The sequence below is a fragment of the Acomys minous genome, assembly GCF_964271855.1.
Source record: "Acomys minous genome assembly, chromosome: 14".
Lineage (NCBI taxonomy): Eukaryota > Metazoa > Chordata > Mammalia > Rodentia > Muridae > Acomys > Acomys minous.
In genome coordinates this window covers 10,806,383-10,821,464 of record NC_140496.1, presented here as the reverse complement: position 1 = coordinate 10,821,464, position 15,082 = coordinate 10,806,383, and the positions used below count along the sequence as shown (strand labels likewise).

The window sequence follows — 15,082 nt, the reverse complement described above, 5'->3', positions numbered from 1 at the left end:
CTATGTCTATATCCTGGCCTCGTAGAACTGGTTCATCTAAGGGCTGTTGCATTCCTTTGATAATCCCATTATCCAGAAACATCCAGTATTGTGATGAGAACTACTCACAAAACTGCTAAGAGAACACAGGTGGGGCTGGGGAAAGCTCAAAGCAAGCTTCTAATGAGTAACACATCTGAGGGTTTGGTATTCTTTTGTGGGACCCCTGGCATCCTCATACCCTCTTCTAGCTCACTTTGGGGGTCGCTGTGGAGAAGGTATGTGAGACTATATGGCTTGTGAGAGTGAGAGGTCAGGAGAGAACACATATTAGACTTTTAACAGGTCCTGAGCTCAAGCTTTGTACCTGTCTAGGACCTTTGTCCCCATGGAGGTCCCTTTCTCAACTGTACAGTGGAGCCCTGACACGTACTGCTTCATTCAAGTGATCAAGATCAAATCAACCAAGCTTGAATTGAAGGGGCTGGGAAGACAGCTCAGTGGGTGATGTGCTTGCTGCATGACTATGAAGGCCAGAGTTTAGATCTCCAGCACACGCTTGGGCACAGTGCTAGTAGTCCAGAGTTTGGAGTTGGGGCAGACACACGTGGATCCTGGGAGATCACTAGCCAGCCAGTTTAACCAAAATAGCAAGACCTGTCTCAGAAACAGGGTGGAGAATGACAAAGACACCCAACATCTACTACCTCTGCCTCTCAGACATGCACACACAGGCAAACTCACATGTATACATATGTGCTCGTACATGAATACACTACACACATAAAAAAGATTAAGTCAGAAGTCACAAGCATGCTAATGCTATGATTTGTGGGTTCAGGTGTACATGTGTGTGGATGCACATACATATGCATACATGTGGACACCAGAAGACCTTTGGTGTTGTTCCTCGGGCACAATTCACCTTGACTTTGAGAGAGGGCCTCTCAACAGCCTCTTGAGATTGCCTTTAGGGGATGCAGGCTGGCAGGGAGCCCCAGGGATTAGCCAGCCCTGCCCCCACATTGGGATTACAAATGTGTATTACCATGCACAACTTTTTGATGTTAGCATTTTGCCTATGGGTTATCTTCCCTGCTGTCTTATAATACAATCTGATGAAAAGAATATCTTACTATTGTCAGTTTTTTTCCCCTTAAATCCCAAACCCAGAACTCCACAAGGAAAAAAAAAATCAAATGGTTCTGATAAAAAGAACATTCCTCCGAAGACCAGGATAGCTGTCCTTCAGAGCATCAAGAACATAAAAGCCAAAGAAAAATCTGAGAAGTAGTCACAGCCAAGAAGCACCTAAGGGGTCACTATGACTCAGCGTAACATGCCCTGGAACAGAGGAAGGGTGCTAGGTAAAAAGTAAGGAACCCTGAAACTGGAGAGACAGTGTAGTTCATAAAGTGCTTGTTGTGTGTGTGTGTGTGTGTGTGAGGGTCCACGTTTGGATGCCCAGAACATTCGAGAAAAAGCCACATGCTGTGGTGCATACCTATAGTCCCTGTGCTGGGGAGGCAGAGGCAAGAGAGCCCAAGGGGTTTGTTGGCCAGTAGGCTAGCCAAATCAGTTAGCTCCAGGTTCAGAGAGAAACCCTGTCTTAGAAATCAAGGTGCGGAGTGACTGAGGAAGACACCTGACGTTGACCTCTGGTCTCCATGTTCACATCCTCTTCCACCCCCATGTTCACACACAGGAACACAGAGAGAGAAGAAAGAGAGGAGAGATAGCTAGGTAGAGAGAGAGATAGAGAGAGAAAGACACACGGAGAGACAGAGACAGAGACACACAGAGAGACAGAAGACACAGATATACAAACAGACACAGAGATAGACACAGAGAGACAGAGACAGATACAGAGAGGAAAGAGAGAGTGGGGAGAGAGATGGAGGAGAGAAAGAGAGACAGAGAGAGACAGAGAGAGAGAGAGAGAGACAGAGAGAGAGAGAGGGAGGGAGGGAGACAGAGAGACAGAGAGAGAGAGAGAGAAAGAGAGAGAGAGAGAGAGAGAGAGAGAGAGAGAGAGAGAGAGAGAGAGAGAGAGAAAGAGAGAGAACTTTGAGTGAGCTGAAGAATTTAACTACAACACTTTCCTCTTACTTGCCTCTTATTTCTTTTATGGCAAGAAAAATTTCCCTAGCAGTGCCCAGAGGTGTCCAGGGACAGACTGGCCACCGGTCTGCATCTGTGTTGTACATGGGAAGATCCCCTTTAAGCAGGAGGCTCGAGGATGCCATTCTCTAAGATACACCCCAGACACCTGGCCGAAGCTAACAGCCTGTTTTTCTTTTCTCATGGGGTGGCCTGAATCCCACAATCCCTGCTGACTCCCTTCCCCGCAACCCCTTTCCTTTCCAATACAATCTATTCCCTGGGCATTCATGCATAGTTTTGCTTTTAAAATGTCCATCATGACTGTGATTGATTGTTTTGTGGTAGGTTTCAGTAAAACATTAGTGATAGGAGATTGTACGTGACATAGAAAGTTCCTCTTTATAGCCTTCTTAATCCTTCAATAAACCTGAAATTGTTCTAAGTAGTGAAATCTATTTTAAAAGTCTTAAATTGTTTATAATTTATAATATAATATAAATGTATAATATAATGTGTGTGTGGTGTGTGTGTGTGTGTGTGTGTGTGTGTGTGTGTGTGTGTGTGTGTGTTATAGTGCACATGCCTGCCATTCCTTCTACCACATGGGTCTCAGGGACAGAATTCAGGTCAAGTCATCAGGTCATTACTTGTTGAGTCATCTTGCCTGTCCTAAAATCTATGTTTTGAAACTAAGACCTGCCTCACCCTGACAGCTCAGGCATGAAACAGCTCATATGACATTTTGGATGTGGTTGACTGAGTGGCCTCTGTTCCCCCACGACTCACCATTCCCACATATCTGTGTTGCTTCACAGATAACGCCCTAGGGACACTGCAAAGTTTCACCGTGACCAGGTATTGAGATAACTCTGTATGGCTGTTTACCTATATCATGGACTGACTTCAGACAGAAAATACTGGAAAGAGACTGGCTGTGGTTCACTTAGACTTTTTCTCTTGCGATTCTTTAGATGAAACATCGCATTGATAATTTACAAGGCACTTACATTTCTTGAATGTTATAGAGAGATGAGTTAAAATACACAAGAGTGTGTGCCTGGGATGTATGTAAGTGTATAACATTTTCTATGACAGACTTGGGCAATCTGGGGACTTTTAGGTCCGTAAAAGACCAGGAGCCCCTTCCCTGTGAACAGCTAGTGTGAGGAGTGTTGATCCTTACTCTGCAATAAGTGTTCTGGATATCCACAGTACTGAAATAAAATCAGTTTATTTTACAGCCTTGCAAAGTCAGAACTCAGCTCAGAGAAAACTCAAAAATGGCCAGAGCATCAATTTGGCATGAGGCAGTGCTTTTTATGTTGCAGTCCTATTTCCCTTCCCTTGACGTCCTCATTGGCTGAGTTATTCAGAAAGGTGCCATCTTTGCAGCCTGTCTAGCACACACCCCAATTTCTTCATCCTCCTGGGGTTTAGGGTCTCCCTCTCTTTCCAGTCTATGACTTGTCAACCCTAAAATAAACCATAGAGTCTCACTACCATCTAACGCCCAGGGAAGACAGGGGCTCTGTGCCCCCTGCAGTTTGAGCTTCATTGATGAGCTCTACAGACTCCTCACCCTGAAAATAGGCCCTGGTGATTTGCTCCGTACACTCAAACAGCTCTAATCCAAGATTCCCTTGTGAATAGAAACTTGAGAAATAGCTGGCAGGAACATGTGAAAAAGTAAAGATGGCTATTAAAAAATAAATCTGTAAAGCCATCTGTAAAGATGGCTTATGGTAGGACGTTTGTCTAGTAAGCATCGGACCTGCCCTGCATGGTGGTACAAGATTGTAATACCAGTATTAAGAAGGTAGAGACAGCCAGATTCTTGGGGCTCAAAGGCCATGTAACCTACCCTGCCTTGTCAGCTCTAGGCCAGAAAGAGAGCCTATCTCATGGCGATGGTCTGTCTCCAATGGCATCTTGTCAGCATTTAGAATCACCATGGAGACACATCTCTGAAAGTGTCTGTGAGGGGTTGTCCAGAATAGGCTAATTGAGGTGGAAGCACCCACCCCAGTCTATGGTCTGGAACAAGCTAAGCAGAAACATCCACCACCCTCTGCTTCCTGACTGTGGATGAGGAGGCAGCTGTGAGCCGTTGGCCACATCTGGATGTGGGATGTGGAACTGATGCCCAATTTATGCCCAGGGTGATTGCAGAGGGCAGTGGCGTTTTATATGCTTAGATTGGCTTAAGAGACATAAAGGGCAAGAGCCACATATCTACCAACAAGCAACATACACTTCCTGGATTATTCTGATGACACCCCAGAGGGTGCCATTTCCAGAGGGAAAATGGCTGGAAGTCCTGACTGGCTTCCACCTGCTGGCAATAGGGAGTTCTATAGGATCCCCTATCCCCAACTTTATCTTTCTCTAAAGACCTCTCATTTTGGCTGGCCATGTCTGGAATTGTGCATGTCATAGCTGGTCACACGAAGTGCCCCCACCTTCGTCAGTCTGGGGGACATCAGTAACAGGAGCCCACATATAGTATTGCTTAGCTGATGTGATGTGGCACTCTGTATACTTGTTCTGTGTGGAGCGCGGAAATATGGCCTTGTGATGCCATTTGCTGCTGCATATGAGGATGTGCATCACTGGCGAGTGGAGGTCTGGAGGCTGGTGGAATGGAGCTCAGCTGGCCTGCCCCACCCTCTAGGAATATGGAGACAAACACGAAAATCTCTGGATTGGAATGTGGGAGGTACTGAATGGCTGTGGGGACTTAGAGAAGATTCTGGGTGACCCATGGGTGTGCGACATTGCACAAGGAAAACAAGGAATTCCAGAGGGTGAAGCAACTGGGGAGGTAACCAGCCATTCATTGGTTGTAAGTGGGGAAGGGCAGGAAGATTTTACATTTCATGAGAGCTGCCAGGACAGGACTGGACTCTGTCCATCTATTTGTCTTCACCAACTTTCAATTACTATGGTGAAACACTGAAGACAGTCAGCTAGAGAGAGGACACAGCTCACAGCGCTGTAGGTTTTCAATCAGCAGACTGGCCCCACCACTTTGGGGGTGTGGTGTCACACTGAGAAGGAAGCACATGGTAGGAGCAAACCTTTAGTCCCACAGTAGGAGTAAAGAAGGGGGCGGTATCTTACACATCCCTTCTAGGGCATGGCTCCCATGACTGAAGACCTGCCTCTAGGTTCAACCCACCTCTGGACGGTGGATATCTAGCACTGCATGACCTACACAACGGGGAATATGCAGTGTCCACACAAGGGTGGCAATCACACTGATTGCCTAAGTCTGAAACTACAGGGAGGGGAAAGTTCTTTCTCCATCCATTTCCCACAGACTGCCAACCATATAAACAACTCCCAGTAGACAACCTTAGCAAAGGGGACAATGCATTTCAGGGGCTTTGATTCCAAAGTGCCTCGTGCACAGGGCAGGCCACGCAACCACAGAGATGTGCTGGTGCTCACTGCTGAGTCATGAGCTTTGTTCCCAGTGGAGGGGATGGAGAGCCACGGGGATTTTTCAGGCCAGCTAAGTGATGAACTGGGGCACATCTTTGATATGCAGCGCTCTCTCTCTCTCTCTCTCTCTCTCTCTCTCTCTCTCTCTCTCTCTCTCTCTCTCTCTCTCTCTCTCTCTCCCTGTGTGTATGTATGTGAAATCTTCTGTTCCAGAGTTTTTGAAACTTTTATAAAGTAGACTATGAATCAAATGAACTGTACACGAGCACAGCCTCCTGCCGACACACAGTGGTCTTTAGTTTCTGTGTTTCCGTGCCTTCACTAGATACAGAATTTCCTAGCATTAAGTGCCCTGGTGTCCCTGAAGCTGCTGCCTGTAGTCTGTGCTGGTTAAAAATGACATTGGTAACAAATGGGCTCATCGGAGGGACTTTAGGGACAGAGCCAGCCCCTGGATGTTTCATCACTGTGGTTAGAATTTCTGTGACAATCTTGTACATGTGTGTGCGCATGTGCGTGTGTGCATGTAGAGGCCAGAGGAGCCATCTATCTGCTTGGCTTTTGTTTTGTTTTTGTTATTGTAAGGGTTTCTCACCGGCTGGAACTAGGCTAGGCCAACTTGCCAGCAAGCCTCAGGGATCTGTCTATTTCCTCCCTGCTAGTGCTAAGGTTGTAAGTGTGCACCACACACCTGTTCGTTTGTTGAGATAGAATCTTACTCTGAAGTGCAAGCCGGCCTGGAACTCACTGTTTAACCCACACTAGCTGCAAACCTCCCATGTACTGAGATTAGAGGTGTGAGTGGCCATGCTTGGCTGTAGCTTCCAGATCCTTCTATGTGGGTGCGCAGGGCATTGAACTCAGTTCCTCATACTTGCACAGCAACCATTTACCAACCATATTCCAGCTCACTGTGACAACCTGACAATCAAAATAGAAACCACTGTTGTTCCAGAATCTAGAAATAGCCAATGAAAGCTGACACTAGGACATTATATATTACATATATTATATATATGTTAGAAAGTTAATGTTATACTATATATTGTAGAATAACATATATATATATACATATATATATATATATATATATATATATATATATATATTACATATATACGTTAGAATGGGGCCCAACACATAACAATTGCTGACTATATTATGTGAATTTTTATGTATATACATATGTATAATATATTATATATTAGACTTAAATTACTTACATACTATATTATATTAGCTACTATTATATAATATAGGTATTATATAAGATATTGTATCATAACAATGTATTATATTTTATAATTATTTATACTTAATGTGTGTATGTATATATATATTCCACAAAATATAGTCAGCAATTGTTATGTGTTGGGCCCATTCTAACAGCTTTAATGTATCAACCATTTAATTCCCTTTATGGCTCTCTGATCAGGCCCCAGTATTGGTCCATCTTATAGATGGACAAGCTAGGACAGAGAGGTTAGGTGACTTGTATAGGTAGCACAGCAGGTGCTTGGCATAGGAGGGATTCAAACCCAAGCATCCTGGCTCCAGACACCAGGCTCTCGCCATTTTTCTTAGTTTCTAGAACCCTAGGACTGGAGATGGAACCCAGGACTTCATAGATGCAGGGAAAGTGCTCTGCTACCGACCTCCAGGCCACATGCTAATTGTGAGAACTTTCTCAGCAATTATGGTTCTGAGGATGACGTCAGACTAGGTAGAACTGTTTGGTACAACGGTAATATAGAAAGTAGTTCCTAGCTCACGCTGTTCTACAGGGACGCACAGTCAGGTGAACAAGGAGAGGACAGAATTACACTGGAAAAGTCATGACACACCTGTCACTGTGCTCACCGTCACTCAGGAGGTCTTTTTAGTGCTTTCATGATATGGGGCCATTCACAGGCTTTCAAATTCTTCCCGTTTGGAAGCAGTTCCCAAGGGGCCCTAAAAGCACACGTTTCACCCCACAGCTCCATAACCATAAGGGGTGTGCTTTCCACTCAAACAACTTGGCCCCAAGAACTCCCAAACCAATGCCACGTACCCTTTGGCTGAAGCAAACACTCCGGCTGGGGTATGCATCTACTTACTGGCCCATACGGACATGGCAGTAACATAAGCACACTTTGAATTAGATAAATTCTTTTGCCTGTCTTAAAAAAAAAACAACACTACTTGAGAATTTCTTTGGTTCCTACTATATTTATATAATCTCTATCCCGCCCAACTCCTCTGTGTGCCCCGCCACCACTTCCCTCAAATTTATGACTAGGCAATGCTATTCTTCTTTAATTATTATTGTTACATGCATATACGTAGTCAGTTCTCAAAAATTAAATTAAAAAAAAAAAAGGCACAGATAAGACTCAAGGGACACAATCAGGGAGGAATGTAATGTGTCAGACACTGAAAGAAAAGTTAGACAAAAAAGGCATGAGGGTAGAGTAAGGTGTGGCCTGCCACAGAACAGAGTTCACACCCCATCTACTATTATATAAGGCTTTACTAACTTTTTTTTTTTTTTTTAACAATGTGACCTTGGGTACACAGTAGGATTGAAACTGTTCTGTTCTGCCGTTTTATCACTTAAGTTACAGTTTAATCCGTGAGATAACTAGAAAGGTCAAAATCCTAGCGTGGGGAGGGCAAGTGGGGACAAAGCCCCACACTTAAATGAGAGGTTATTGGCAATGCTAAAAGAGGGTGAATCCGTTTTCTTTAAGGGTGTGGCTCAAGGTAGGTCAGCCACGCTGCACTGGGTAGCCCCATGCCCAGCAGTGCATGGACAGCACAAATTGCACTTGTTGGGTTTTTAAAAAAGAGGACAGGAAGTGGGGTGAGCAGGGAAGGGAAGAGTGTGTCTGGAAGGAATGGGGGGGGGGGGGCTGGAGAGATGGCTCAGCAGTTAAGAGGACTGGCTGTTCTTCCAGAGGACCTGGGTTCAATTCCCAGCACCTACATGGCAGCTCACAACCATCTGTCACTCTTGTTCCAGGGGATCTGACACCCTCACACACGCAGGCAAAACACCAATGTACATAAAATTTAACAATTAAATGTATCTTATAGAAAAAAAAAAGAAACAGGGAAGGACTGAACAAGTTCAAAATCATATAAAATTCTCAAAGACCTAATAAAAATCATACTTGGTCATTTTGTATCAGATAGATAATTAGGAGCTTATCCCTGGGGGGGGGGGCGGCTTGGAAGGAGTTGGAGGGGACTTAAGAGGAGCTGGAGGGAGGAAGTGGCGTAATTGTATTTTAATTAAAATCTTTTCCAAAAGTTATTTTAAAAGGTAAGTCAGAGCTGGAAAATATGTTACTTGGCAACATTCTTTAATTAGCAAATGATTTATAGAAAACCTTGGCTGGTGTGAGAGAGCTAAGTACATGTGCTACAGACAAAGATAGGGCTAAAACACTTCACCATTTTGACTACAAATGACACCACGTCAAAGTGAGCTGACAGAATGTAAGACAAATAAGAAACACATGACAGTTATTTCGAACGCAAAGATAGAGGTTACACATCCGTGTGTTTGTATGTGCGGATGGGGGTATGTATGTGTGGTGTGTGTATGCGTGTGTTTGAGCGTGTGTGAGCTCGTGTGTGAGCATGTGTCTATCTATGTGAGTGTGTCTGTGTGTCTGTGTGGTGTGTGTATCTGCATGTGTGAGTGTGTGTGGTGTTTGTGTGGTGTGGTGTGGTGTGGTGTGTGTGTGTGTGTGTGTGTGTGTGTGTGTGTTGCCAGTTCTGACTCTTACAAGCTTTTTGAAGAACAATGAGATGATTAGGAAACGGCATAGTGTCTCTCTGAGGTAGTTATTTTATGCCCACTATAACTTATGTTTATAATTAACACATTGTTTCAGGAGATCATCTGTCGTCATAAACGAGAAACACATACGATTTTATTTCAGTTGCACCAATGAAGCTAGAGTATGGGATATTTTCATTACTACAATATTTTCATGAATTCATTGAGGATTTCATGCATGCACACACAGTATTTTGATCACGCAGGAAATTTAAGTGAAACAGTTATGGTAAAAAACAGCAGAGAACTTAAAAGCCTAAGAAGGAAAATACCCAAAGATTGAACAGGGCACATTTGGGACCCGTCCATCTTAGGTTTTGATTGACACTTTTATGCTTGTAAAGATTTACACAAATGTTTTTCTTTTTTCTCTCTCTCTCTCCCTCCCTCCCTTCCTTCCCTCCTTCCTTCCTTCCTTCCTTCCTCCCTTCCTTTTTCTCTTTCTTCTTTCCTTTTTTCCTCTTCCTTTCTTCTTTTCCCTGTCCTGGGCATTGAATCTATGGCCTTGGTTATGCTAGGCCAGTGATCTACCATTGGATACTATCCTCAGCTTCCTCCTCTTCTCCTTTCCTCTTTCTTTATCTTCCCTCGCTCCCTCCCTCCCTCTCTTTCCCACCCTCCCTCTTTCCTTCCTTCCATTGTTAGTCAGACTGGCATTGAGCTGGTTCTGCACCCCTGTAGGTCTTGCATTTTCAGTGTTCCTGCCCCAGTCTCCATAGCAGCTGGCTGGCATACCAGGTCCGTGTTACCAGACAGTTCTGCGACACCATACAACTCTTAACTCTTAAAGACTCCTGATAATTTATGTTTACATCTGGCACACCAATTATTTCTTTCCTTTCCTTTCTTTCCTTTCCTTTCCTTTCCTTTCCTTTCCTTTCCCTTTCCCCCTGCCTCTCTCCCTCCTCTTCTTTCTTCCTCTCTCTTCTCCCTCTTTCTTTTCTTTTTTCTTTTCTTCCTTTAAGATGAGGTCCTCTTAACTCATACTGGCTGGCCTGGAACTTGCTGAGATCCTCTGGTTTCTGCGTCCTGAGTGCTAGGACTATAGCTGTGCCCCACCACACCTAGCTTTACAGCAATGGTTTTTCATGATGATCTTTACATTTAAGGGGTATATTGAATTTACTCGGCTCTTGCCCAAACAGGACTCCAGCACTCAGTGTTTGCTCTGAGGTGATGGATGTCTAAGTCACTTGCAACAGAAGTCTTGCAAAGGACATCACCGAGACCTCAGCATTTCCTGGGCCTGTACTGAGGTGGCCACCTGATTCCACATGGTCTGTTGAGCTGCTGCTCTCTCATTATGAGTCAGGCATGGCCAGCAACAATGATAATGACTCCACTCTTCACAGTAGCTAAGTTACAGGAACAATCTGGGAGGCCAAAGAGAGGAGTGGACAAAACAAAGGGGGCTTTTCAGCCATAAAGAATGACATTGTTTCATTAGCAGGAAAACGGCTATGGCTGAAGATGCTCACACTGAGCAAACAAAGTCAGATTCAGGAAGACTAATATTGGGGATGTGGTGATGGCACAGTCGCACAAGCATGAGGACCTGAGTTGGATCCCCAGCACGCATGTACAAAAGCTGGGTGCAGCAGTCAGCACTGGGGAGACAAAGACAGGAGGACTCTTGGGGCTTGCTGGTCAGCGAGAGTGTCAAGCTTGGTGAACTCCAGGTTTAGAGAGAGAGTCTGTCTCTGAAAACAAGGACGGGAGTGATTGAAAAAGACACCGGTCATTGACCTCTGGCCTTTATGTACACACACACACACACACACACACACACACACACACACACACACACACACACAGTGATAGGGAGGGAGAGAGAGAGAGAGAAAGAGAAAGACCACATGCTTTCTCTCATTTGTTTGTTTGGTTTTTAGAGACAGGGTTTCTCTGTATAACAGCCCTGGCTGTCGTAGACTCACTTTGTAGGCCAGGCTGGCCTTGAACTCACAGAGATCCATCTGCCTCTGCCTCCCAAGTGTTGGGATTAAAGGCGTGCACCACCACAAGATCATTTATCTATGGGCGACACGAAAGTAGATGAGGAATTACCTTGGGGACCAAGGGGGCTACTGAGACTCTAGAAGGGCAAGAAGAAGAGGGAGGGTAAGAGGGAATGAGAGGGTTATAGTCAAAGTCCATCACATTATTACACGAAAATGGCTTTATGTAATCCAGATTAATAAATTTAAAAATAAATTTTAAAAGGCCCCCCTCCTTGCTATTCAGGCAACCCAATATTCTAAAGCTTCCCAAATGCCCTTTCGTTCCACACAGTCTGTACTCAGACCTCTGCTGGGAACAATAGGAGAATTTCATCCTCCAGGTTTTATATCCAAAGCCCTGTCTGCATCTAGACCTACCTCTGCCATTCCTAGCTTAGAGAGCGAGGCTTCCTTGCCTCAGTTTCCCTCTATGTAACCTGGTGATAATAAGATTACCCGACCACCCGCCGCCACCCCCTCCCCCCCATCTAGGGTGACTGTCATGGGGGCAATCATGGTGTAATCGAGCTTAGAGTGTTGTGAGCAGCTGGTCTATTATGCACAGCTCTGGGGAAAGCTTTGCCTTCCTGGCCTGGCTTGGTTCTGGGGCTCCAGGCCTCAGGTGCACATACAGAGGTTTTCCTTATCTCGACTCCCCAGCCTTCTGTCCTCCTAAGGTTGGTTGACCCCTGCATGGCCGCTCGGCCATCACACATGTGAGAAGTAGCACTCCTGCATCACTGAGAGAGCTGGAGCCTGTCAGCCTCTGCCAGTCATGGCATGCTAGGATGTCTCAGTGGCACTTGGCTCTCCCGACTGCTCAGGTGTCAGCCTAGGAGATGGGGCTGACTTTCCCCACGAGGAAGCAGAAGCTCCAAATGACTTGGCATGATTTCCATGAGGCTCATTTGTAGACAAAAGAGGCAAGCAAGGATCCTCACCCATGATGCTCAGTGGCCTGGGATTAGAGTGAAGTCTCCATTGACAAACACTGCACATAAAGACTTGAAGACCCAAATGAGGACATGCTGTCGTTTTTATTTTATTTATGGATCAAAACACTTCTGTATATTGATTTATTCTTCAGATGGTTCCTATTATTTGTGTTTTTAAACCCTTTCCTGACTCTCTGAGATTGTAATATGTCTTTAGGGTTTCTGTTGCTGCAATGAAATAGCATGACCAAAAGGCAAGTTGGGGAGGAAAAGGTTTGTTCAGCCTACATTTCCACATTGCTGTCCATCACTGAAGAAGTCAAGATAGGAACTCAAACAGGGCAGGAACCTAGAGATAGGAGCTGATGCAGTGGTCATTGAGGGGGCTTATTAGCTTGCTCCCCATGTCTTGCTCAGTCTGCTTTCTCATAAAACCCAGGTCCACCAGCCCAGGGATGGCCCCACCCACCATGAGCTAGGCCCTCCCCCAATGATCACTAACAGATAAGACATGTTAACTGCTAGCCATTTCCCTTGACATGGGCCAGAGGCTGATTTTATAATCACAACGTCTTCAACTTTAAAGTTCCAGATATTTACGTCTCACACTGGTGGGTACAAGGCCACATCTTTTAAAGAGCCCATAAATATTTTTTCTAACTAAGTTGTATAAACTCCCGCGTGAAATTCTGAGGGAAGTAACATTTTGCACATTGATATGAGAACGAGAGAGAAATGCGTTCATGGGTTCCTGCGGGGTTTTGTCTGTTGTTTCCCAAGCAGTGTCTGCAGACACCAGGCATGCTGCCTTCTCCCTTCTGCACCCTCTCCCATACATGTGGAGCCAGTGGACCTCCATTCCAAGCAGCAAATCCTTTAGACAAAGAAACCCCACAAGCAAAGCAAGTAATTCCTTGTAGCAAAGATGGAAAACAGTACAAGACTGACTTGGTGATGCGTCTCCATAATCTCAGCATCTGGGAGGCTGAGGCAGGTGGATTGCCATGAGCTCAAGGCCAACCTGAGCTACAGAGGGAGTTCAAGGCCAACTTGGGCTACAGTTCAAGACCCTGTATCATTCATACACACACACACACACACACACACACACACACACACACACCACACACACACACACACACCTATTTCCTAACAGGCAACAAAGAAACTTCGCAGGCTCCCTCTCTTCAGGGAGCAGAGAGCATCACAAACAAACATCCCGTGATGTTGTCCTCACGAAGCATCAGTTTGAGCTCACCTTGTGCTGTCTTGACTCTTGCAGGCGCTGATTCCGGTTTCGGTCATGCTTTGGTCAAGCAACTGGACAAGCTGGGCTTCACAGTGTTCGCTGGAGTGCTGGATGGAGAGGGCCCAGGGGCAGAGGAGCTGAGGAAAACCTGCTCCGAGCGCCTCTCGGTGCTCCAAATGGATATCACCAAAGCAGAGCAGATAAGAGATGCTCACACCAAAGTCACAGAGAAGACAAAAGACAAAGGTACTAACTTCCTCGATTTCTCCAATGCCAGCTCTTGTCACAGCCTCCAATGAGCATGGCTGCTGACCACAGCAGAGGACACTTGTACTGAGCCCCTGCCATGTGCCAGAGCCTGAAAGACATAAAGATGATGGGAATGACTCAGATATAGGTCCCCTCTTCACAGAATTCATGTGTGTGAGCATGTGTGTGTGTGTGTGTGTGTGTGTGTGTGTGTATGTGTGTGTGCACGCGTGCACACAAGCCAGAATACAACCTTGTACCACCCATCTTATCTTTTGAGACAGGGTCTCTCATTAGCCTGGAACTCACCAGTTAGGCAAAGTTGGCTGGCTAGCAGCCCCTGGGATCCACTGTCTCTGCCTACCCAGGGCTGGCTGGGGTCACAAGTGTGTGCCACCATGACAGGCTTTTAAAGACGTGGATTTCTGGTGGGTTGAACTCAGGTCCTCAGGCTCGCTAGGCAAGCACTGAGCCATCACCCGCCTCTCCTCTTGCAGTGCACTCTGTCACCTCCCATTTCCTCTTGGTCCCTCTCTAATCGCTCTCCTAGCCCCTCCTCGTCGCCTTCTTCAGGTGATAGCAGCATGCCTTGGTCTTTCCCAGCTTAACACCCAGCCACAGGACAGCGTGGCTCCTTAAGGCTCTACCCGTCTCTCCTCCACCTGTGGCCAATTCTCCTCGATCAAGTCCCCATCTGTTTGCATGAACGTTGGTTCCCACCTTACCTGCTCTGGTCAAAGCTACCATTATTATCTCGAAGAGCAAGACCTCTTCTCGTTACTGTTCCCAGAGGACACGTCGCTGCTTAGATTTTTGGGTTCCCCGCCTCCCCTTTGCTCCCCAGCCCTCTGGTTGTTACCTCTGCCTCCTGGATGGGTCTCTTTCTCCCTCTCTCCTTCAAATCTGAATCTTCAATTGGCTCCATCTGGAGCGTTCCACTTCCACCTGCTGCGCCAGAGCGCTCTATGCTTAGGCCGAGGGCTCTCTCTGTGCCCTGCCCTGCCCATTGGATGGGGGGGGACATCCTTGAAAAGACTCATCCTTGAATCCAGAGTGGAGTGTGTACCCTGTGGAACCCAATGTGAGATGAAAGTGAGAACCCCCTCATTGAAGAACCGATTCAGACATTTAAGATGGTGACATCAGGGCCTTTGACACATCTGAGTCCCTTCTGAACTCCAAGGCCCGTGGCCAGGGGTGGGAGTGGTCGCCACGTCTGGATGACTCCAGCTAAAGTTCAATTATTGCAGCTTACTTAAGGAGGGTCTCTGAGGCAGCAGCAGAGTGTGTGTGTGTG

At 45.9% G+C, this 15,082-nt stretch overlaps 1 protein-coding gene across 2 annotated transcripts in view; it reads left to right on the top strand.

Annotated features, from left to right (window-relative positions):
- Positions 1-15,082, top strand: part of HSD17B2 (hydroxysteroid 17-beta dehydrogenase 2) — an 89,353-nt gene that overhangs the window by 53,200 nt on the left and 21,071 nt on the right. For both annotated transcript variants that reach the window (XM_084755248.1, XM_084755247.1), the window contains exon 2: positions 13,570-13,782. In XM_084755248.1, coding sequence (XP_084611374.1) covers positions 13,713-13,782 — 70 coding nt within the window. In that variant the 5' untranslated portion in view covers positions 13,570-13,712. The remainder of the gene's footprint in view (positions 1-13,569; positions 13,783-15,082) is intronic.